Source organism: Protobothrops mucrosquamatus, unplaced genomic scaffold (assembly GCF_001527695.2).
Source record: "Protobothrops mucrosquamatus isolate PMUCROS unplaced genomic scaffold, P.Mucros_1.0 scaffold2624, whole genome shotgun sequence".
Taxonomy (NCBI): domain Eukaryota; kingdom Metazoa; phylum Chordata; class Lepidosauria; order Squamata; family Viperidae; genus Protobothrops; species Protobothrops mucrosquamatus.
This window is the reverse complement of record NW_015388678.1, coordinates 33,655-59,517: the sequence shown is the minus strand read 5'-3', so window position 1 is coordinate 59,517 and position 25,863 is coordinate 33,655. Positions and strand designations below refer to the sequence as shown.

Below are 25,863 nucleotides of genomic sequence, written 5' to 3'. Positions count from 1 at the left end.
TTGATGCCCTCCAGATGTGTGCTGCTTCAATTCCCATCATCCCCAATCAGTCTAGCCAATCCTGTGCAGCCTGCAAATGACAGCATTTGGTGCTGAAGTTAGGGAAGGTTTAAATTATAAACTGAAATAAAACCCATCGTGTATAAGATTTCAGCCCCGTTTCCAAGTATTTTTTACTTGGAAGTAACCCCACTCTCCTCCCTGCCCCCATGCTGGAGAATTCTTAAAGTTGCAGTTACATGATAGCATGAGCCTCAAGGGTAAAAAAAAATAAAGGGGATCCTTACTGAATTTAGGGATGTGAAGCTTCTTCCTGTTCCTGTTTTGTACATACAACTGATCTGCCCCGGTTCAGAAAGAAAACATTTACTTCTCTTCCCCTCCCCCATTCCATTAAAAAAAAAATCTGCATTGCTGTTGATTAGTTGGAAAGTTGAGGAATGGTCACCTTTGTCTTCTGTACTGATTACTTTTCATGGATAATGATGTTGAAAAAAAGATCTGCTTTACAGTCAGGTTGGTTATGATTCAGTATAATTAATGAGACAACAATTTTATAAGATGGTAACAGTACACTTCTACAAATGTTAACTTGAAAGCAAGCTCTGCTGTTTTCATTGAGTTTTACTCTATTCTAAATGGGTGTGCAATTGTAATTTCAATGAGTATGATTATAACAACGCACAATGGAAGAATGGCGTAAAATCCACCTTAATTCTCTTGATATTATATGTACTAGAGCTATGGTTGAGTGCAAGGATTAAGAGTTAAGTGCCCGTGTTTTGGTTGCGTTTCTGATATTAGCACAGGAAATTATGCTTTTGGAATCCTTTTCAAGGAATGGATAAGAATGATTCCTGGAGAAAGATAAAAAGGGATCCAGTGGTTGTGTCCTGGTATACATCTAACCACTTTTTAAATATAACTTTGGTGTATATTAAGTAAGACAAAACTTTGTAGTGTTAGCATGTTTCCTGCCTGTATATCGTCCAAACAGCTAACATTTATTCCAGATAAAAGCTCAGTTGAAGATGACCCTATATATAATCGGGGTAATCAGCACTAGTAAGCACCACATATTTCAGAAATTTTTATTCCTATATGTTAAATGTGAAAATTGACAGTTTAAAATATATCAAATGCTGAAGTTGTTAAATTTCAATTAACTAGAATTAGTAAAAATCCACTTTCTAGCACAAGAGAGCTGGATATTATTTTAACGTTTATAACAAATATATATTGTGGGAACTTTTCTACAATGTTTCTTAAGGTGTCGTGTTATGAATATGCCCCAACTTCCATATGGACACATTTTTCTCTAGCGTATTCCTGATTTTATGCACCCATGCAGCTCCTGTTTCTCGTTTTCCATTTTCTATTCTTAACATCCCACTCATCTCTGGCATTTATTGCCTCACATCCTACCAACACCATTAAAACAGTTACGCTCTTCATTTCTGCTACTGGAGACAGGCCTTCTCACTTCTTTCTTCCTTGCTGCTCCCCAGTTGAATGGTAGACACATGGAATATTCCCTTTGCCTCTTAGACACCACATGCAGGTCAAGTTGCACATTATTGAAATATAAGCTTTATCTGGATGTGCCTTTGCTCTAATCTTATATATAAAATATGGAATCAGTAATCTATCATCTGTTAGGTTACTGCGAAGGATATTTATTTTAAACGGACTGATTAACTGAAAAAAAGTTTAGTATATCTCTTCATTTATGTCTGATGTTCTGCTGTCAATTATGTTTATGCTTTATGATCTTCCTACGAAGATGGCTGGAATTTTGTTTTTTATGGCCATAATCCCATCCACTGACTGCAAAATTCTGTAACTTTAGAAGGGCAGGCCTCTCTCTCTTCATGTATTTCTTTGCTTCTTAGGCAACCATGTTGATATTTTTTCCTCCCGACTCTTTGCCTTTTCCAGTTTGCTGCAGCACTTGAATACAAAAGTGGTAAAATAAAAAGTTGGGAATTCTGTAAAAAAAAATTGTGTTAATTTAAAGTTGGGAATGGGTGGTGGCATATTGTATTGATATTTCAGAGCATTGTCCTTGCTTGGCTTCCACAAAAGTACATATCCACATTCTAACCATCATTTCTGCAGGCTTGCCCTTATCTCTTTGTTGGTACTGTAAAACAGGCATGATTCAGTTTTTGATTTAGTTCCTGCTCTTTGCAGATTAAATATACTGGCTTCAGGGATAGACCGCATGAAGAAAGACAGGCCAGGTTTCAGAATGCATGCCGGGATGGACGATCTGAGATAGTAAGTTTATGCATTTATATTTTTATTTAAGGTACTTGTGTCTTCAATTTGAACTGCTTGGTGACTCAGGATAAACTGCACATTTTTTAGGAATCTAGCCCATTTCTTATGCTAGTTCTGAGCTGTCAGCATTGTTCTTTCTCTCTCTCTCTCTCTATGCCTTTCATCTTTTGCTTGCTGCACCTCATGAGGGAATTAAGGTACAGATTAGATAAACTAAACCTTATTTAAAATAATATAGAATGTGAACTAATTAACTCCAAATTTATAATTTAAACTGCATACTACGCAGTACCAAGTTAATCAACATGATACCTCTTCTTAAGAGTTTTTTTTAATAATACCAGTAGTTGTTACATATAAAACAGAAAAATATCCTTCAATTTTCCTTCCAGTTCACATAAACTAGAAAAACACTGACTATTTGCATTTTTTTTCTTCTGTGTTATTCATTTATTTCAGCAAGGCATGGTGTTACTGTTTATCTGTTTACTCATACTTTACTCTAGGCATTTGAGGTGGTTTAGAAAAGCATGTGCTTAATTGGCACTTTTTAACAATTTAAAAAAAACTTGAATCTCTGTCTAGATTCAATTACAATGGAGTAAAAATTGTAGAAGTCTAAACTAAGTAAAAGTTCATATGCTATCAAAAATGCTGAAAACTTTTTAGGAGGAAAACCCCTCATCATTAACTATTGCTAAGGAGGAAAGACTGAAAGGGGGCTTTCAAAGAGATAAATTCAAACTTGGTTACAGGAAAAGAGATTCCTCAAGGCTCAGGACTATTGGATGCTAAAAGGTACATTGTTCAGCCATGTAATTGGACATAATGTTGATTCTTTGAAAGAACTGCATGGAATTCATTGCTTGATTTTAGCTTCTGCTTCTTAATTGTGATCTATTTTATTATATAGTAACATGATGTGTAATATTTAGTTATGTGGATTTTTTGTATCCATTGTGATCTTCAGGTGTACTTTTAAAACAGCAAAGAGGATAATCGTATATTTTATGTTGAAGGCTGACATAGATGCTTGTAAGTGAAACTCTTGAACATCCTGACAGCATATACCTTAATGAAAGTTTTTATCTTTCACAGATCATAATTAAACTAACTTTTGCTGAATTGTTATTCAGTAAATAGCATGGGACTTGTTCAGTTTAATGATATTTTTCCCATTGCAGATTGGCCTCCTCGTAAGGTCTGTCTTACATAGCAATAAGCTATATAAGCTTATATAGCAATTATGTTCAACTATTAAGGCAAACAATATACCTAGAATTTTATGATAGTGTAAAAATTAGTCCTATCTATCAGAATAAAATCTGTTTAATCACACACATTGTATCATATGAAGTACCTAAGAAGATTGTTCATTGGCTGTTGTCAAGAAAGTTTTATGATACACTGTTTGAATTCTTTTAACTGAACTGAGTTTGAATGCGGATAGTTTTTCAAACCATATTAGCACAAAAAGACAAGTTCCCAACAACTAGTTTACTATTTTTGTTACTAATGAAAATGACTGATTGGTTCCTGTGTAAATGCTATCTTTCCCAGCAGTCACATTCTCAAATTTTAAGTCTCTTAAACAACTGTTTTGATAAGATAATCTGGAAGAATGCCATCTGTCTGAATGGTTGTTGAATATTTTAATTTATGTTATGGACAAATCTCAAGACCACATGTGGTTACTTATATTCATTTAGCAGCTCATTTGTGTGTTTTTAATGCAAAATTGGTAATAAAGATAGTTTGTTTACTATAAACCTTGTGTCTAAAAAATTAACATCAACGAATACGCTGATAACCTTTGTAGGTTGCAAGAAAGTAACATTTGAGTCTCACTTCACAACCTACACTGCAGACAAATCTAAATATATTATTTCTGAGGCATTATTTCACTCGTGGCCTTCCTCCATTTTTAACAGAGATCATAAGGAGATTCATCTTTATTCCACATGTCTTGCAAATGTAGTCTTCTGAACACAGTGGGATTCTCTAAACTGTATTTTGATTCTGTCGTTATGTACCTGTAACAAAAGGATGTGGTATAAATTCAGCCCTAAGTAGGAAATTCCAGTTCCAGGGGGAACTTCCCATTTCAGACTTTATCAGCCTAAACCATGAGGCTTGCACTGTCTGTGACCCTTTTTCTTCTCACCCACCCAAAACCTTTCTGTACCATATTACATAATGCCAAAAGTTCAGCTTTGAAACTTTAAGCTAGCTTTGGACATTATCATTTAATTACCATACAGTTTAAAGCATGGAAGAATTAGACGTAGTTTACAAGCTCTAGGAAATACGTTATACGCCCCCCCCAGGCTCTTTTTTTGCAATACCTGGAGCTCCTGTCATTTCCTACTGTAATTTGGAAAGAGATGTATGAAAACTGCAATGTATTTCCTTAAAATAGAATTACCATCATGTTTTTAAAAAGGTTCCTCGCAAAACTTTCTACGTTCATGAAAATGACCATTTATTTCATGCCCACTGTTTGCTGTTCATTTATTTATTTCCTACCCACTGTTGTCCTGAATCTCCCCCATAAGTCTCCCCATCCCAGTTACTTGTAGCCCCTGGCCATCAAAGTGGTGCCTTTTCCTCATGCAAGACCTTTAGTTAAATCCCCCATCAGTGCTATATTCACCTGAGCATAGACATACTTCTGCAGTGCACGGCTTGACTATATTGTCCTTTGCTACAGTTAACACAAACTGAATTATTTCTGGCCCCTGGTCCTACATTTCCAGAAATTCAAAAATGAAAAATACAATTCAGATTGGAAACAAATCTTAAAAAAAAAAAAAAACGCAAAGAGGAGGAGATCTGACTCAATTCAAATGATGTAAAGTTTTCTCTAGCTTTCTGTTTTCTGCATGTGCGATATATTTTGTGCATTTTGAAAAAAAAAACATGAATGGGATTTCTTCTTTTTCTTCTCATCTATGATATTAATACCCAAAGTACCCCTTAAGGAAGTATTGTATCTCAAGGGAGGTGACTGATCTGTTGCCTTATTTCCTGGAATCACGTTGATTTAATACAGATACACAATCACCTGACTTTGCTGTTAGAAGAGTTATTCTGGCAATTGGTTTGCTTCCTTACAAAGTCTGTTTTATTCTTGAATGGATTCCTAAAGCATCATTATACACATTTTGAGACTCTTTGTGTTTGCTTGGTTTCCTTTGGCACACAGTTTGCTTTGATCCAAGCTTTCAGTTTTTTGAAGAGATGCACACAGTTGAATTTACATACACATATACAAATTCTTGACTTCAGTAGAAAGGGGTTGGTTAATATTTCTGCAGCATATTTGAAGTCAGGTTTGAATGAAAATGTTACTTTCAATATCTGCATTCATTTTCCTTCCTGCTGTTCCTCTAGTCTAGTCAGTCAGCTTGTGCAATATACACACTGGTCTTGTGTTCCTCTATTTGTGTGAGTGATGGAAAGCATTTGAAATTGACAAAGTTTCAGTAAAGACCGCTCAGCCTTCTGCTTGCTGTACTATACGAAGCTTCCCACATGATTCTAAGTAGTAAAGCAAAGGTAAATGTAACTAAAACTGAAAGCGCTTTTTTTATAAAATTACCAGGAGCCGGAAAATGTACCTTAAAAACTCACGCAGGAGTTTCAGACGGTACTTTGAATTGTAATGTCTTCCAAGAACAATTTATAATAAAAAATATTGATTCCATATAAGTATCTTTATTTTTTTCCAGCAACCTATAGCAAATATTGTCAAAATGAAATCAGACGTTTGTAACTTAGTACTTAAGAAAAATGATGAGTCCAATGTTTTGGACTTTCGAGTATCCTCTATGCAGTTCAGCTTTAAGACATAAACTGATGTAAAAATAAATGAGTGCTTGCATAATTTATGTAATGTCTTACGCCCTGATCCTGTTTGTATTGATTTTTCTAAAAGGCTTTTGTGGCCACAGGAACCAATCTGTCTCTCCAGTTTTTTCCGGCCAGCTGGCAGGGGGAGCAGCGGCAAACACCAACCCGAGAATATGTTGACTTTGAAAGAGAGGGAGGCAAGGTAAGGACAAAAGGGATAGATGGCAGATCTGATCTAGATCTGTCTTCTAGAGGTTTTAAAACAAACTTTAAAGCATTACATGGAATGAATGTGCTACTGTCATACACATATCCATTTTTATGGAGATTACCGTAATTGCCTGAAACTCTGCTATTTCCAGAAAATTGTTTCGTGCTGTCTGCAAAATATTCTGAAGCTCCAAATTGCTGTTTCAGTAACAGGACTATAGATAAATTTCTGCCTGTTTATAAAGAATATTTTTCTGCTTGTTAGAAGTGTGTTATCTCCGGTGGCCTTTAGATATTTTTTTTTTCATTATTGAACCTTATTTAAAATTTGTATACACAATATTATCCTTAAGAGCTGCTATGTTTTCCTCTATAACCCTGTGTAATACTCCTTTTGCTGAATGGTGAAATACACATGGTATATACAAAGATTTTGGTTGGATGTCAACAGATCGCAGTGATGTGTTAGGGTATGGAGATATTAACAGCATTGGGTGTTGGAAAAGAAAGAAGAGAAAATTGTGTTGCATTTCCATGAAATAATATCTGTTTTAAAGAAAAGGGAAGATTTTGCTTCATGAAATGTAATGTACATTCTGACAGCATTCAGAACAGTCAGGTTCCAATTCAGCATTCAAATGATTTCAATTGATAGTCAACTTAACATATGGCAGTTCATCTACATAGATATAGGAAATCCTTGTAGAAAAAGGTACATATTAGAAAACACAGATAATATTTGTTTTTCTTTCAAAAGTAGTCAGTGAAAATAATCTCACCCTGAATGTGAAATTCCACGTGTATTTTTAGAATCCCCAAATTGCATTGGTCTACATTTGCCTAACATTATTATATTTTGCCTATTGAAATTCACAAAATCTGCACAGGATGTATTTGAAATCTACTTTCAACCTAGTATAAGAACAAAATAAATTATGCTCTTCATTATTGAGTAATGTAAAATGTAAAAGATAAATTTGCTTATAATGCTCCAGACATGGGCGCTTCTTTAATACCTGTATATTGCTCTATTTCACTAATCCTTTTTAAAAAAAACCAGAAGAAAAATGTTATAGTAACCTGATTTTTTTTTCTATACATAGACCTCTAAAAGGAATTATATAGCAACAAAAAGAGCTATTTTCTTATGCATAGTGTTCCATCATTTAACATTTCAGCCTGTTCCTTGTATTCTGAAAATGATCCGTTCTTATAAATGCACTTGAATGATTGGAACAGGTCAGAATGTTTTGCACACCCTTCCAGTTTAAAAAAGGTGTTCCTTTTTCCTCAAGCTTCTCATTTTAACTTCACCTCTAAACAAGTATAATTATTGGTCACAAAAAAAATCTTAAGTGGGGGAGGCGCATCCAGCGACATATTTCTCATGATGTTTAATTTGTTGCAAACACACATAATTAAGTTTGCTGGTTTTTCTATGCAATCCTTTGCAGCGCACCCAAATCCCATGGAGCCTTGTGTTGCTATTTTCATGCCGTTTTCCATAATTGGGGTCTGTCACGGTCAGGGAACCAAAATACTATAGTGCAGTGTTTCTCAACCTTGACAATTTTAAGGCATGTGGACTTCAACTCCCAGAATTCCACAGCCAGCAACGCTGGCTGTGGAATTCTGGGAGTTGAAGTCCACATGCCTTAAAATTGTCAAGGTTGAGAAACACTGCTATAGTGGCAAGTAGAAATTGATCATCACTTCTACTTTCGCTTTTCGCTGGTATATTCAATTTGGATTGAATTTTTACATGGAAAACCACCCCTTCATTTTTTTTTAGCCCCAAATTCGGCTTTGGTTGCTGGCAAAGCACAACTAACAGGCTTTGGTTTGGTGGTGGATTGCATTTTTAGGATTCTGGAGCCAAACTGCATATTATGGATTGTATTTCTGAGAAACCCTTGTGTATTTGTGTAAGTAACTACCGATTTTTGTGATCGTAGTTAATATTTTTAAGAACGTTTTGTTGAATCAAAGTTTTCTTTAAAGAACCAGTCTTCTTAAGAGTACCACTTTTGAAATAAACGTTTAAATTGGCCATGTTAAAATTTGGAGATACATCACTTGTAAACCTACTGTAATTGAACTTACTTTGCAATTGTTCTTTTTCATTTTCAGTGTATTGATTTAATTTGTTGTGGGGTTTTTTTTTTACTTTGTTTTAATCTTAGTAGAAGAGAATAAACTACAAAGAAGCTCTGATTACTATTACTTTTCTTCCACGGTTTGACAAAGTACTGTAATGAAATATTAAGCTATATTATTCCTAATAAATATATTGGGACAATCGTAGTGCCACATAGCTTAATGAATGGAATTGTTCATTTTAACAAAAGTGGTACATTAAAGCACTTTGTGCTGGAGTAGTTAATTTTGTCCTATATGTAGAATTTATGTATATAAATTTGAAATGTTCACCTGTCTGCTTCAGAAAAGAATCCCTTCTTAATTAAAACAATTAGCTTGCAATTGTAGATGCACAATTGTTATATTCTAAGTATTTTATCATAAAACAATGTAGGAAACACTTCAATGTGTGTCTGTACTGGAACTTTCAATCCAGCAGTTCCTCATCCACTTTTGGTGAAAACATTTGCGGTGGCTGAACTATTGCATTAGATATGTTAAGTGGCGAAACTTCTAAATGTTTAGATGGTGTGAATTGAAGTAGATTCATTAAATTTTTTCTGTTGATAAGTACAGTATATGAAACTTGCTGCTGGGGCTGCTACAAGGTACCTAAAATAAATACATGCACATGAGATAAAGAATTATTTTTCTTCTGACTCATCGTGGCCTGAAGCTTCACGTTGTGTGATATGATCCTGCCATAGTTTCACTAAGTGTTCAGGTACCAAAGATAACATCAAGGCTAACTTATCGGCTTCCTGTGGCAGGTTGTCTGTACTAAAAGGGAAACAGCTGGTGAGAGTAAGGTGACTAGGGCAGCAACGGCCTTCAAACATCAATACTTCCTTTTGCTTTTTACAGTTTCTCCTGTCAAATTGCCGTCTTGTACATAGCTGCTTGTTACACTTGGGAGAAGTAACAGCTCTGAGAATTAAGAGCTATTCTATTGGATAAAAAGCCTGTAAGAAGGACCTGTTATAAATATTCATTTCCTGGGGCTATGCTGTTTATATCAGGGTTCTCCAGCCTCGGCTGAGGAATTCTGGGAGTTGAAGTCCACAAGTCGTAAAATTGCCAAGATTGGAGAACCCTGGTTGATATGATCTTTGGTAATACCGGTACTCCTCAACTAATGATTTGTTACTTAGCAACTGTTCAGAGTTACAACCGACCTGAAAAAGGGGGACTTACAACCCAGATTCAAAATTGTGATGGTGGGGCCCCCTCTGCAGGCATGTGGTCCATTTACAGTCCTTTGTGGCATCCCGTGTTCACATGACGGCATTTTATGATGGTTTTGCTCAAAACCGGCACTTCTGATTTTCAGCAAAACTGCACCCATAGCAAACTATTGACTTAATTACCGTGGTGTTTGTTTAATATCCACTGCCAAAAAAGATTGTAGAATCGGTTTTACAACTCTTACAACATACACGGTAGCGAACCCTTTCCATTATATTGTCACATTGTCATTCCGTTATGGCAGGATCCATATTATACAAAGTCAAGCTTCAGGCCATGATGAGTCAGAAGAAAAATAATTGTTTATCTCGTGTTCATGTATTTATTTTGCGTAGCTTGTTGAGGACATATAGCACCATGGCAAGTAGGTGCGGCCTCGATGACAAGCAGTGGCTGCAAGTGAGTTGTAGTCCCCAACATATGACCATAATTAAACCCCACATTTCCGTTGCTAAGCAAGATAGTTAAGTGAGTTTGGCCCCATTTTATGACCTTTCTTGCCACCGTTGCTAAGTAAGTCACAGCAGTTGTTAAGACAGTAACACAGTTGTGAAATGAATCCGGCTTCCCCACGGACCTTGCTTGTCAGAAGGTTGCAAATGGTGATCACGCGAACCTGGGATGCTGCAGCTGTCATAAGTATGAGCCAGTTGACACGTGGCCAGATTTTGATCCTGTAGCCACGATCCTGGGGCTGCTGCAACGGTTGTAAGTGTGAAAAATGGTCTTTTTCCGTTGCTGTTGCAACTTTGGACACTCGCTAAACGAATGGTTTTAAGTCAAGAACTACCCAATTTGGAAAGGAGGAATGGCCGTAAGCCGTGGTAAACCTCTCTGGAAAGTAGAGACTATTGTGTGTGGAGTGAGGCTTCTGTGGCTTACCCATGGGAGGAGTGGTGCATTGGACCAGGTTAGCACACTTGAAATGCTGGCAAGGGACACTTGATTCACCTGTCTTTTTGGAGAGTGGAGAGTGGGAGCAAGGTGAGACTGGGCAGCGAGTCAAATCCTGGGATGAGTCCTACAAGTAGGATCAATCCTGACCCTCCTTGATAACTCAGCAACTTTTCACTACCAGTGATCGTGAAATTCAGGACTACTTCTAAGAGTTGTTCAAGCACTGTGTCATCATGTTTTCCTTCCATCAGTTCCAGCCAGGATTGAGGTGTGGAGAGAGGGAGCCGAAAACCCCTTGGTCTTGACCCAAGGATAGCCGTCTGTCTAAAACTCTCCCGACATCTTAAAAGATCTGAGTTTTATCTAGCTTCTGTTCTGTTTCGGCCGTATGTGGGGAATCCAGATAAATAAACAAAAGAGTTTGGCAAGTTTACGGCTACATATGTTTGCATCCAAATGCGCGCGCTGGGATGAAGTATTTTGTGATTAGGCTTCCGTGTGCCTCAGATTGGAATAAGTGCTTCAGACTGTGTAGGGGCCCAGATGTAGGACCTATATGTGACTCATTGAAGCAACTGCACCGTTTCCATGAGGGGGCGGCTGCCGTGAAAGCCTCCCAGCAGCAACTCTGCAAATCTGGAAACAGATGTGGCTGCTGCAATGAATCAGAGACAGGTGCTGCTTTTATTCTCTCCACATTCTGAAGCCCCTTTTTCCCCCCCCATTGAACTGGAATATCGCACAGCTCTGTTGAGATTTAATACTATTGTTGGAAGCCTCTTGGGCGCTTAGAGTGAAATTGAGTAACATAATCCAAAACGAGTAGGCAGTTGTAGTCTAATAGCTGTACTTGGTCTTTCCTAATTTCATCCCAGCGGGAGAGAAGGGATATTAATTCAGCAAGAGCAGTCTGTTTCTTCTGTTTGGTTACGCAGGAGGAAGGAGCGATGTGAGAAAAATGACAGCGGCTTCACCATCCGTTGTCATTACAGGCCCCTACTTTTCTCCTGGTAGGAAAAAAAGCTCTCCTGCTCTTGTTGCAACAACAACTTCACCTTAATTGTTTTTAAGCCTTTACTGACTTCGTAAACAATCGTTCTCAAAATGACAAGACCAGGACTCCAACTGCTGCCTCTTCAGACCGTAGAATAAAAGTTGGTCTTTTACTTCTTGTAAATTGCTGTCACTTGAGTGACATTGTTCCAAAGCTGAGCAGTATATTGGTTATTCCTGTGAGGTTTGTTGTCCAGATGTATGGCAGAATGCCAGTTGGCAATCATGGTGGTCTTACCATGAATAAGTGCTTAAGGGAAAACACTGCAATTCATTTGTAGACTTTTATTCATTCATCCCCCCCTCTTCATTTCATTGGGTTATAGAGTATCATTTATTTACAGATAAAGGAAGTAATTTTAATAGGGTTTAATTACATTGCTGTGTTAAACCATTCATAGAAACTGATGTTTTTTTGCTGGTTGCCATATTATAATAATTTGCTGTGAAGATCAGCACAATGCTGCTACATCTTCAATTTTCAGCCTTCTTCCATCAGTTTTACATGCACATTCAAAAATAAGTTGTACATTGTAATAATTATGATTACAGGACATGATAGTAAAAACGTTTGAATTAAATTTTGCTTCCCCTATGAAGATAAAAAGAAAGACCTCGCTGTGGTGGTCCAGCTTCTTTTGATGCTTTTCTGCGTATGTATTTTGAAATAAAACGTTGAAATAAAATGCCAGCTTCACATAAGTGGACATGATTCTCCAATTTGATGCATTTATATTTTTTATAAAAGGCTGAGTTTGCCATCACCACTGCTGGCACTTCCAGCCCACATACAATGACCCAACTTTATTGCATTATACCAATATTTATCATATGTACTGTATATTATTTTCCATCAAATTGGAAGCAAATCCATTTGTGGACATTATATTTGTATCCGCCTAATTTTTATGAAGTTACCCAAATTCCTAATTTTAAATCTTGAGCCTAATTCAAAATGTCTGATGAATAGAAATGAATGAAAATTGAACCTAACTTCCTCTTAATTTCTTTTTATTGTTCCTGCTAAACTACTTTGAACATATACTTCCTACTTTGAGCTTGCTTTGGCCCAAGAGGAACCAAACTGTGTTTAAATTTTTGTTAATGATCCATAATTAGTGATGGCCAAATTTCCCTCATCTCATTCTAGACTGTGATTCATCTTACAGTAGTGACCCCTCTACTGATGCACTAATGATGTTACCTAGTATGGTAATGAAACGTCTGCAAGAAAACAACCAAGCTCAGAGAGTACCAAGGGCCCCATTGATTCCTCTATGCTGATGTGTGCATATGTACTTAATTGTCTTTATATTTCACTTCAAAAGTCATATCTTTGGGCCACCTCTAAAAGACATCAAAGAGCAGAAAATTAGATGCCGCAAAAATACGTAATCTTACCTAATACGAGGCAGAATAAATTGTATTACAAGTATGAATTAGTATGAGAGTGTGTGGTTTAAGGGAGAGTGGGCAAGCAGCAGCTTCAGACAGAATATGGCAAGTGTGCTTTTCCTATTGGAGTATAGCATAGAGCACTGGGCTCTTTGAGGACTGCTTTTCCCTGATTACCTTTACCCAAGCCATTAGGACTGGCAGGAGAGGCATGCTATGGGTCCCATATATACCAAAAATGGCAACTGGTGGGACCCAGAAAGAAGGTCTTTTCTGTCGTGGCACCCATGCTATGGATTATCATCATACCATATCATATCATCATTATACCTAAGTTATAGCTCTGGATTTCCACCTTGGAAGCAACAAAGTTATGGACAAGGTAAGGTATTTGGTTTTGCTCAACTAGCAAGATAGTTCTTACGTTTTCAGGCTGAGTGAAGGGACTACTAGAGCAGAGGTCCCCAACCTTTTGGGCACCAGGGACCAGTTCCGTGGAGAGAGGTTTTTCCACAGACCGGAGTGTGTGTGGTTTTGTGTGCTGCCTGCATCCTGCAGATGGGGCTTTGCTTGTTTGTGCAGACCGGTTGCTAGCATGCCGCGGCCCGGAACCGGTCCACAAAGCTGGGGTTGGGGACCCCTGTACTAGAGCATAATTAAAGCTCAGTTTCATTCATGGTTTCATTGATGGAAACTGGAGCACCAGTCCTGCCACATTGAACTGGTCAGGCAGATGCTATGGGAGACAGGTAGTCAAGCTAGACAGTTTCGTTTCCTAGCATGGATACATACACACACGCACTAATTCTTCGAACACTTGACCCGTGTTAAGTTTAATATGTTAAACTGAAGACCAACGTATTCTGAGAAGTATGTTTGAGAGCTACTTTACTGCTTGTAAGTCAACGGACAGGACCTCAGTAATTAGCACCCTATTCTTTTTAGGCATTTTATCAACTCAATTGCAGTGTTTATATTTTAAAATCTAGACAGCTTTAGAAAGGAGCGTTTGTAATTAGAGACCTAGCAAGGTTTAGAAGGTTATGTCTGTCCCTTTTAAAACAGTGATGGCAAGTTGCCCTGCCGAATAATGGATGTGGAGTTTTGCTTTGGAATGTTTGTGATGTAAATAGTAGAGAACACGGTTTAGCCTGTCGCAAATCAAAGTGATCCAATGTGCTCTTGCTTGGCAAAGATTTCAGGGTGTGACTTTTAGCTAGACATGGAATATATATTATCCTCAACGCTGCTGCTGTTGTAATTATAACGATTGACATTATTTATTTTTCTAAAGTGGCTGTTTATTATCACAAAGAATACTTGTCAGCCGTTTGAAAGATCTCTTCTAAGTAAGTTTGTCAGATTGCAGCAAAGGTTTCCAGAGAAGCTGATAAAAACAAGCCGTTCTTTGTTGTCCCTGCAGCACTATTTTGTCCTATTAGTGGTGCTTAGTAAAACTACAACATGAGAGTGCCGTTTCATTTGTCTAGTTAGTAAGATGATTCAGAGTCAGTTGAGATAAACATTCAGGCTTCCTTGCCGTATCTAATAAGCAGACAGACTGTTAACTGTAGTCCTGTGAATAGGAGAAGTTGTATATGATGATATTTGAGCAGTGACTCACCTGAGTGTGTTCTGTAAGAATGCATGATAGATATAGTTGCTGGGAATATGACTGAAAACAAAATTCCAATGCAGTGGGATGTGCTTACTATTCTACGGTTTCCATGTGGTGACTGTGACAACGCTGACTCACTAACTGATGGCTGGTGGTTGGTGAATTACATGCATTCAGTTGAGTTAGAAATGATTCAGTTGTCTTTTTAAAAAGGAAAAAAAAAGATTTTTGACAACTTTAGAATATATAGAGTCTGAACCGGTTTTCTATAGAAGCTTACCGTACATTATTAACAGTAGCTTAGTAATACTGGGCCCGAGTGCTAAATTAGATACCAGGATGTAAAATGTTCTTTTCTTGTGCATGTGTGTGTAAACATCATACCATAAAATGCAGTTGATAAGAGTGTCATATAGGATATGTGTTTCATGGATTATGAGAGCTCAAAGATAGAAAGTTGCCATCTGAGAAACATCGAGATGTTTTTGTGACACTAAAATATGCTTGTTTCAATCAGAACTCAGGAGCATCAATATCGATATAATTCATATTCTTGGATATTGTCAAAATCATCATTGGAGTTAAAACTTCTGTAATCCATAACATTTTCTTTATACAGTTTATATCTTACTACACAAAATAGGCTCCAGCAGATAGTTAGCGAAATTGATGTGTAATCCAAGGTGCTATAATTTCAAATTGCTGACTTGGTTTGCAGTAGATTTTTACTTCTGTTCAAAGCAGCTGCTTGTTAACGCATAAGCTTCTAACCATCACTATTGACTGCTTACTGTTGGGTACATATTTTTGTAAAGAGTCCCATTTTTACACCACTGAACAGTTGCGTATTAAACTTGCACGTCTAAAATCAGTGTCTGTACTAGTATATGTAAATTTGCATTAATGATGGAAAACAAGTTGATAAATAACGAGGTTTTTTATGTCATCTCAAAGCTAAAATAGCTTTCCCTTTTAACAATTTGAATACTAGAAAGAAAGAAAAAGATCAGTTATTGTATATTTGAATGCCAGGCTTCCAGAAAAGAATAATTTGCTGTAGCCCATTCTAGCTCCCTTTTACCTGGGAAGAGACAGAGAGAGAAGATTTTGTAAGCCCTTGTCCCAAATTTCTACTCTAGCTCTCCAGTACACATGCATTGGATATTACACATATTTGTAGTTGTGTTAAACCTACAGTAAGGCAAGTGGAAATCTTGACTAAAGGTGTAACAGTAGTCTCCAGCTGAAAATTGGATGTCGGATTTTATGTACATACTAAGCTCATTTTAAGCAGTTTCGTATGTGAAGTTTCTTTGTATTTCACTAGAAAAAATGTATATGTGTATATAATAGCTCCTGTTTTTAAAACAGATACAGCTTGAAATATAAACGTTATTTCTGTATATAGGGCAGAGTTAATAACGTTCCCAAGAGTAATTTTCATGAGATAACATTTCGGGCTGCTACTTTACTTGACTGTGAAATAGCCCGCGTTGTTTATACATAGCCTTAATCAGACTTCTTCGGAATTCTGAGCTATCAGACATGAGCAATTTGTCCTTGGATCTTCCTTCCAGCTGGGGTAGATTTGTTTAGCATCTCCTCCACTAGGATCCAAGGCTTCAAGCAATTTAGGAGAGAAGAAAACAAATGTCATTATTTGGGCGTAAAGTAACAACTCGGTAAATAGAGGCATCTTTGTTTCATGGTGCCACTTGCAGGTGGCATGAGTGAAAAGCAGCATATTCCTTGATCAGGATTCCTGGCTCAAGTGTCCAAATCATTCAAAAGACTTTTATCTCCACTTAGGTCATTTTACTTGGTTACTGGTTTATTTTAAAAGTTGGAACTGACTGTAAAGAGGATGTGACAGCTATAAAACCCAAATAGAGCTAGCAATGAAGAGGAAACCAGCATTATCTTTAAAAAGGAAATGTGGTCAAACGGCTTCAGCAATAGCAGCAGTTTTTTCCAAGCTGCAAACTTAGGCTTCTTTCTCTGACAGGGGGGAATATTCATTTACATCGTTTAAAGAAAAATGTCAGAAGACGGGGCTGTAGGACTTGCCTGTACATTGGGAAACAGTTCAGTTGGAAGGGAATTTTTAAAAAGCCTCTTCTAAAATAAATTCAGGATTACAGCAGGGAGCCAAATACCACCAGCATTAATGGAACAGCTTCCATTTGGGTATTAAATACGCCCTTAGCTGTGGTGGCTTCTGGAAAATATTGGAGACATAATTATTTTAGAAGCATTTTAAGAGTTGAAGATTGTCTATTGCTCCCTTGCAAACTGACCAGCAGGATATGGTGTAACTGCCGTCAAATTGTGTAATAGAGATTATTAGTGTGTGATGATAGTAAGGTGTTACTCTGCTTGTTACATTATTCTGTAGGTGTTTCATGATTTACTCTTGATTGTTCGACGTTTTATATTTGTGTGGGATGCTTTACTGTTTAGAGTGCTGCACGTGCTAGGGATATTTCCATTGCTCTAAGGCCTTTTGATCTCAGTGAAATTGGTCACGTATGAATTTGGTAAATAATATATAATGCCCAACTGTTGGAGTACCAAGCATATTTGCGGGCTTTTTATATAATTGTAATTCAGCTTGCCAGCCTGGATTATGTCGAAAAGTGAGATAAACTCTCATTTAATAGTGTAAATCTCACAAAAATGTGTAAAAAAGTATTACAGGTAATGGTTATTTGTACCAAGCGTCTTTGGCTTATAGACATGAGTGGAATGTACATGAAATAAGGGGAAAGTAATTTGTTTTGAGCGAAAGCAACTTCAGAAATGTCTTTTGCAGCATTGTTTTTCATCATGCAGTCACAAACGTTGTGTGGGAGTCCACACTACAGGTAAGCCCTCATTTTAAAAATGAACAGAATTGAACCTGGAATTGCTGTCGCTAAACTGCAATGATAACCGTTTTTATGACAGTTGTAAAATGGCTACTGCAGTTGTTAAATGGAGCACAAGGTTGTTAAGCAAATCCATTCTCCCGCATGGGTACATTTTGCCAGAAACCATAAAAAGTGCCAGAAATGCAAGCCAAGCACCTGAAATGTGATCATGTGACTGCAGGGTGTACAATAATTGTAATTTTAAGTGTAGTCAAAAGTAATTTTTAGGGGGAGGACTTATGGTAACTTCCAATGGTCATTAAGCAACCTGTTCTTAAGCGAGGACTACCTGTAAATGTACATATCCAAAACTAGGGAAAAAATAGCAAGAGAAATGCTTTTAAAAGTTCTATAGCAGAAGATTCAAGCAGTAATAAAGTGATAAAACATGTTTTTATAGCCTTACCGCACAAATATCCATTGAACTGAATACAGAAAAGATGTGACAGATTCACTTTAAGACAGCCTATAAAAACATAATGGCAGAAACAGACTTCCTTGATAGTGTGTGCATGAAATAGGAAAGAAATGTTTTTGCTCAAAGCAGCACTTTTGACAGATTCGGTGTTTTGCTACAGAATATAAGTGAGGGTGGCAGAATGTTTGTCTGAATCAAATTTGCTTGTTGGGGGTTTATTTTCTCTGACCGGAACGCTTGGAACAAAACTACTTGAACCAACCAAATTTAGTTCTGAGGCTGGAGCAGAATTGTCAACGCACATTTCTCACACCTTCTGCACCCCCCCTGTTCTCCCCATATTCTCGCTTCCTACTGGACACGCAGATTGCAGAATTTACATTTGGCAGTCTCCCTTGAAAAAAAGAGCCCAATTCATGAGACATCATTGCACTGCTTGCTCATGAATAACTTTCTTATTGTAAACCATTTAAAGCAGCGGCAAACTTACCTGCCAAGTTAGCAGCGATCTTTCCCCCCCCCAAGTCTCAAACTTTTAAAACTTTTAATTGATCTTCCTTCACCTCCAATTCTCCTCAAATAGTTTCTGACAATAAGATGTGGATGAAAGCTGTGTCTGCTGTTTTATAGACTAATGCACTCTTAAGATTTTTCATCTTGAAAGATTTTTGAAAAAAGAAAAGATAAGATAAGGAAGACCAATGCCTTATTTTATTCCATATTGGGAACAAAACTCCAGAACCCTGTTTTGTTCTAAGCTCTGCATACTCAAAGCAGTCCTTTCAGTCAAAACATTATAAGGTTGGGATCATTTTGAGACTCCTACTTTTAAAAAGCCACTGTTGTCCCAGAAGCATTATCATTTTGCTACTTCACTGTTCGTTCCTTCCTCCACCCCATTCCCCTTAAAAAAAAAAAAGCCTTGCTAATACCGAGTGTAAACGTTCTTTAGTCATAGTATCATCTTCAGCTTTCTTTAATAAACTCCCTCTGGAGAGAGGCATTTTTAAAATGGAAAACTGTACTGAAATCTCATTATTGAAGACAGAAGCTCCCATTAGTAAGTTCAGCTTCAAACAAAAAAAAAAAGCACAATTCATTCTGCAAACTGTTTGTTTGCAACTGTTGGGAAACAACTTAATAGGAAACAGGGATTTTATTTCCACCCACAATAAATAAGCTGTAATCAGTGCAATACCATACCACTCTTAATTCAGATCTGTGCAATAATTCTTGTGCTGTTTCAAAGGCATTCATGGGTTAAAAGAGGATTTCAGAAACAAGCTAGACTTGGGTTTGTTAACCTGATTTTGATGTGTGTCTCTGATAGAGCTCCTTCCAGCCCTGCATCCTGTCTAAGATAACCTGTTTGCAATCTCCGGATTTTCATCATGTTTTTTTCCGCGATAAAATTCTAGTTATTGCTAGTGCAGTTGCTATCACAGGGATGGATCTGATGTGACACCCGCAGGCTCTAGATAAGATACTCTTGAATTTTTTTTTGCTGGGGGCGGTCTAAAAAAAATTCTGAAGAAAGAAAGAAACGTGAGCCACCTAAACTGTTTTTGGAAAAACAAGCATTTAAATGGAATTAAGTAAAACCAAGCAGATAGCTAGCTTCTGTAGCTCTTTGCTCGGTTTCTCCCTAAATGTTGACAACCGTAAAATGAGAGTTAATACTGGGTTATTTTCATTCTGGATCAGCCAAATGAAATACAACTCGTGAAAAGGAATCTCCTTGCATCACCAAGCCCTGAGGAAGTATGCCTATATCCGATGAATTATAAAAAAAGAACTTTGATTTAAAATTACCTAAACGAAAGACCAAAAAAAATCTTTCATGATTCTGATAGATTTTACGGGTAATCTTGCCTGGTAATTAAGACCAGAATTTATGCCTTTAAGCAATGCATTTTAAAGCGCGACATCACACGACCATACTGCTTAGTGACAGCAGCTCCAGTAATCCCTGGTTACTGTCTTTAAGCAAGGAACTCACATGATGGCGATTTCCTGCTGGCTTCCCCATTGACCTTGTTTGTGGGAAGCTGGCAAGAATCACAATCACGTGACTACAGGACACTGCTACAGCCAGACCTGTTGTAACTCCCACTCATTCAGCACTATTGAAGTGGTGGTTATTAAACAAGGGGCACCTACATTCCGTGACTCAGAATTTTCTCCTCAAATGAAACCTGGAGTAATTTAATTCAGTTCCAGAATGGTCTCAATCCTCTGCATGATGAAGAGCTCTTAACAACTTTTTTTTTTTTTTTTTACAAAACTGTTTCCAGGAATAATAATATTTATTGTGCCAGCACTTTTAAAAGGATAATTTTTTTTTCAATACAATTGTTACGATCTAAACACTTCGTAAAAGCTGTTACTGCTATAAACTCTGACCAGCCTATGCTTATTTAATGGTTTTTCGTTCTTGGTGAGTTTTTTTTTTTAATTAAGCGTATTATGCAAAATAATACGTTTTTTTTTGTTTTTTTATGTAGGACATAAGATTTGGGAAAAATACAGATCACAAAATGTATTTGAATGCCTGTTTTTCCTGTTACCATATTGTACGTATTTAAAAGTAAACTTGTAGCTGGAATATTTTAAAGGTTGATCTTTATTTTTATTTTTTGCCTGTGTCCTGCTATTATCCTAATTAGAATCCTAATTAATAATACCGGTAGTAGCTGAAGTTTTGTTTGTGTTATCAGTCTGATTGCTGTGGTGGTCTGCACAAAAGGGGAGAGGCAGTTCAAAACAGCTGAAAAACACCTTGTTCCAACTTTAAAACAAAACTCAGAATACTGTTGATTATGTTTCTTGAGGTAATGTAAAGTTGTCAAGGTTGGAGAACCCTGGTGTTGAAAAGATTCTGTGTGTGTTTGAATGTATATTATATTTTGCCCATTTTTGTAGGATTTACCCTAATGACTTTTAGTATTAAAAGTTGGAATCTGGCCTTTTATTTTGGACGTTGTAAGCCCATGGCAGGAGCCATTACAATTAAAGATACAGAAAGAGATACTAGCGTGACATGTTTAATATCTCTGCCTAGATTCATCTTCCTACACATCATCCTCACTATCAGCATTTGTTTTTTTTTTCTCACTTTCCAGGTCTACTTAAAAGCACCCATGATCCTTAATGGGGTTTGTGTTATCTGGAAAGGCTGGATAGATCTCCAAAGACTGGACGGCATGGGCTGCCTAGAATTCGATGAGGAACGGGCACAGGTAAAAGAGACAACCACGGGCGTCCCGTGTGCTATTTTGTGATTTCGAAACTTCGTGCATTTTGATACACCTTTATGACTTGAGGTCGAAGGAGTCATATAATAAGGGGGTCTCCCAACTTGGCCAATTTAAGACTTGGGGATTTCAGCTGCAGAATTCCTCAGCCACCCGTGCTGGCTGGGGAATTCTGGGAGCTGAATTCCACAAGTCTTTAACAGTGGCCAGGTTGGGAGACCTCTGATATAATGCATTGAAAACATCAGCGGAGTCACGGTAAAGAAGTAGGCTCACGACCTTTGGATCTGCCTGGTTCTTTTTTTCTTTTGACTTTAGGTATTTGTTTTCACTTCTTTCTTTAGCAGTCATTGCTCATAATTAAATGTCCACGGTTTCCTGGCTCATGTGTCATTCATAGGATAGGCATAGGAATAGGAATAGAAAATTGACCAAAAGGGCCCGACCTACATGAAAGTAGAATCCAGTCTCCAGTGTGTGTGTTGCCTTTCATTGCAGATTGCCGAGGCCTTTGCTAATGTTTATTGATTAATAGAAGTTGGTATTAAATTAGGCAAAGCCCCGCAGATGCTCTTTTACATCATTTCTCAAAATAGCTTAAGGGCTCAGAAAATGCCTTAGGCATAAAAGGCAATTTAATGTGGGGTTTTTTGTTTTTTTTGGTATAGTCATTTAATTTTTAAGATTTAAATTTTAATGTACTCGGAGCATATTAAAATACAGTTGGATTTTCTGGAGCCAAAGCAATTATCAGCTGGAAATGTTTGGAAAATCTGATTACTAATGGAATATGAGCAAATGTAATGTGTTTATATTAACAAATTATACATGCAGCTTTTGATTATTAGCAGGGTAATACTAAAAAGAAAAGATAAATATGTTTTTTAAAAATAGTGTCAGAACTACATGTTGTCGTGTATGCAGTTCCTTAGCATAGAATAGTTAATTGGGAAATGTTAGCAGAAACCTCATAATATTTTTTAAAAATAAATATACTAGACTTACGCAACAAAAAGCTTTCCAGATTATAAAATTTACGGTGGAAGATTCTCATGTTTGGTTTGAAAAGGTCAGACTGAAATTATAGACACTGATAATCAATAAAGCCTCTGGCAATTGAAGAATATCAAGAATTTTACCCAGCCATACTGCATTTTTCTTCTGATAACAGCCAGGTTTATTACTGTGTTATCTGGTGCAATACACAAGGGTTAGCATTATAAAGAGATGATGCCAAGATTAACACCTTGTAAACTGTCATATCAACACTTAGAGCAAGCATATTTCTTAATTTTGCTAAGATGCAAATCGCAGTGATTCCCTCACATACAGGTTGCAAACCATTTCTATTCTTCATTGCCTGCATGGCAGGGACAAGCAGCCTGTGAGAATCCACACAAGGCCACGGTAACAGTAGAGGAATTAAGCTGTCGTGAAGGAAGGCAAATATACATGTCCCAGGATAACGTTGCAGCCACCGATGTGAGTCGGTCACCAGCTTGTTCTTCCAAGCTTTTGGACTCATTCTGGGGCCCCATCCTCAAGGAACTTCTCGCTGTCCAGGATGTGTTCACTGGGCAGTTCTGTATCGAGAAGTTCTGAGGATGGGCTTGGAAGAAAGCAACCTGTGGTCCCGGTGACCAACTCAGATTGAATTGAGCTGTGCCCGGACCATTGGACAAACACCCAGTTTGAACTTGAGAAGGAACAGAATGATTAAAGGCGGGGCTGAGGGAGAGCACACCATCTTAACATGCCTCATTTGTTCATCAAGACAACAAGGGGGAGCAACCCTGAGACTATACATAGCCACAGACCTGCATTAATAGTATCTCACTATCAGTTGCATGCTCTGCTTCACGATGCATCGTGCATTTCTCCCACAAAGGGTAGAGTTAGGCCAGGGGACGGCTTCAATCCAGCAAACGTTTGAGTCCAAGACAAGTAAGACTGTTTTTCTCCTGACTCTGCTTTCTGGTTGGTAGCAGGAAGACGCATTAGCACAGCAGGCTTTCGAAGAAGCCCGGAGAAGAACTCGGGAATTTGAAGACAGAGACAGGTCCCATCGAGAGGAAATGGAGGTGAGAGTCTCACAGCTGCTGTCAGTTACTGGTTAGTACTTTACCAAACATCTAGATTATTATTATTATTATTATTATTATTATTATTATTATTTTTACAGTATTTGATATTTCGATGTTGTGATTTTGAGAACTCTTGTTTAAGATTAAGATTAGCGCATGCGTTTATTAAAAAAACGTTAATCCTTCTATTAAAGCAAGGTTTTTTTAATGTGGAATATTGCTGGTCTGATAGTCCCTAGGTTAGTTAATGGTTTATAAACCATTCATCTATTTTGAATGAATTGTTGCATGGTTAAACCTCTGTTGTCTGCTAAGATGGTGTGCTGTATAATACTCGGTGACGCACAAGGGGCAGCATCCAGTTTTCAAACCAAGATCCTTTCCTAAAACCAGCTCAGAGGTTTTGATTCCTGAGCCCCACCAATTTTTTCCATAGTTAATGTCATAAACACCGGGATGTTTTGTTGCAAATATATTTTAAGAAAAAACAACAACGTGTGACTGTCCTCCAAGACGTAGATCTGATTGTCCTCCAAACAAATCTACTCTCCAAAAAAGTAGAAGAGAACTGATTGTTCTCCCTGGCCGAGAACAAAAAAGCTTAAATCTTGAAGTTTATAGGATTTGGTTTCAGAAACCATAAGCCACCACTCCTTTCTTGCTGCAATGAAAGACGGGAACCGGATGGAGACACACAGTGGAATAATTCTACTTGGCTTTGATGGGGAACCAAGTGACTCAGCGCAGTGGTAAAAATGTTTGCAGAATGAATGGAAGATCTGTGTAGAATTCACCAGCCCCAACATTTTTTGCTAAGCCATTTAAAAATCCCTCCAAATAATAGTTCAGTTCACTAATTTTTTTTTTATACACATGCATGTATGCATCACCAGCCCGTCCTGTCAGCTAAATCCCACTGTGCCTTCTGGTGTCTTGTGGCCAGCGACTCCCAGCCCGTCCCTTTCCCTCCAGCCAACATGTATGGGACTTCTTTCTTTTCTTTTGTTTATAATATTTTACTAATTTTCCAATTTTACATTTGAGCATTTAAAAAGCAACGTGGTGACTGGGTTAATCAATAGTTTGATAACAAAATCTTTAGTGCAAATCTCAGGTTGCAACATCAGATATTTCTTCTCTTTTTCCCTTAACATTTACTTCTTTCTCATCCCTCCTGCCCACTCTGATGCGGCTGCATCCAGTCTGTCGGCCTATCAGGGTAAACCAAACTTGGAAACCAAAGGCACAGAAACTAAATTAGGTAGTCCTCGACTTATCATCACAATCGAGCCCCAAATGTTCTGTTGCTGAGTGAAACATTTGTTAAGTGAATTTTGCTCCACTTTACAACCTTTCTTGCCACAGTTGTTAAGTGAATCACAGGTAGTCCTCAATTTACAGCCAGTCACTTAGTGATTGTTCAGAGTTACGATGGACCTCACTGGGGTACTTAGGATCTGGATATGATAACCTTTATTGTCATTTTTTTTTACTGTGGGCACAACGGCACACATCAAAAATGAAATTTAGTTGCCCGCTCTCAAAGTGAACACGTACATGACACACACCTAAACATAACTATATACAAGATATGTATAGACCCACACCCCTACATATACATAACAAATAAATGTTAAACACTGTCCATCTTGAATATATAACGGAAGGAGGAAGCTTGAGAGTTCACAAGGTTAATGCTGTATGGAATGAAACTATGGCTGAATCTGGATGGATGTTATCTGTCATCTTGCTTGCAGCTCTTCCTTCTGTTCTTCCAGATTATTCCGTCTGCCCCCTTACACAGTCTTAAGGATCTCCCCCATATCTGAGTTATTTTTTGGTAAAGGCTTTGCTCCTCTTTCTGATTTTTTTTGGTATGCTGATTTAAAGAAGGGAGACGCATCTAGGCAAAAGCCATCTGTACACCACAAGTGGAAGCTCTACACTAGATACCATTTTGTTGGTTCCAGGATTAAAACCCATCATTTAGGAAGTAAGACGGGTTAGCAATTTTATTATTTTCATTTTCCTTGGCTTATACATTTCAAATTCCACCGTTCTAGAATATTTGAAAAGGTTCAAATGTCTGCCTTGAATTTTAGCTCTGCTCTCAAGGATAATGGAGAAAATTGGGCTGTTGTATAAAACTGAAGTTGAAGCTGACTCCTTTTCAGATGGCGAGGTTACCGAACACGTACAATTAGAGCGCTTAAAGATTAAAAGTCTCATTGTTACAAATGGACATATAGGATTGCTGCGAAGTCTGCATAAAAGTTTCTTTTATGAAAAAAAAAAACCCATGCGTAGTTTAAATTACTTTAATAGATACCACATTTGAGCTCAATAAAGAGGGAAATCCCTGCACTCCTTGGTCTGCCACTCCTCAAAAGAGGCGCCAGCTCTTCGGAAGTATTCATCCAACTGCTAGCAGCATATGAAAATGATCACAGATTGTATTCTTTATTTATACAATTCCTTTCCCATAAAGGATTTTTATTTGCTTTAG

The 25,863-nt window shown here is 37.5% G+C and overlaps 1 protein-coding gene across 2 annotated transcripts in view; it reads left to right on the top strand.

The window, feature by feature from the left end:
• CBFB (core-binding factor subunit beta) overlaps positions 1-25,863 on the top strand; it is a 33,817-nt gene that overhangs the window by 2,257 nt on the left and 5,697 nt on the right. The window contains exons 2-4 of one of the 2 annotated variants that reach the window (XM_029285968.1): positions 2,194-2,280; positions 6,221-6,337; positions 23,259-23,354. In XM_029285968.1, the coding sequence (XP_029141801.1) occupies positions 2,194-2,280; positions 6,221-6,337; positions 23,259-23,354 (300 nt within the window). Of the gene's footprint in view, positions 1-2,193; positions 2,281-6,220; positions 6,338-23,258; positions 23,386-25,863 lie in introns of both variants that reach the window. The other variant, XM_029285969.1, reaches the window with a different exon arrangement.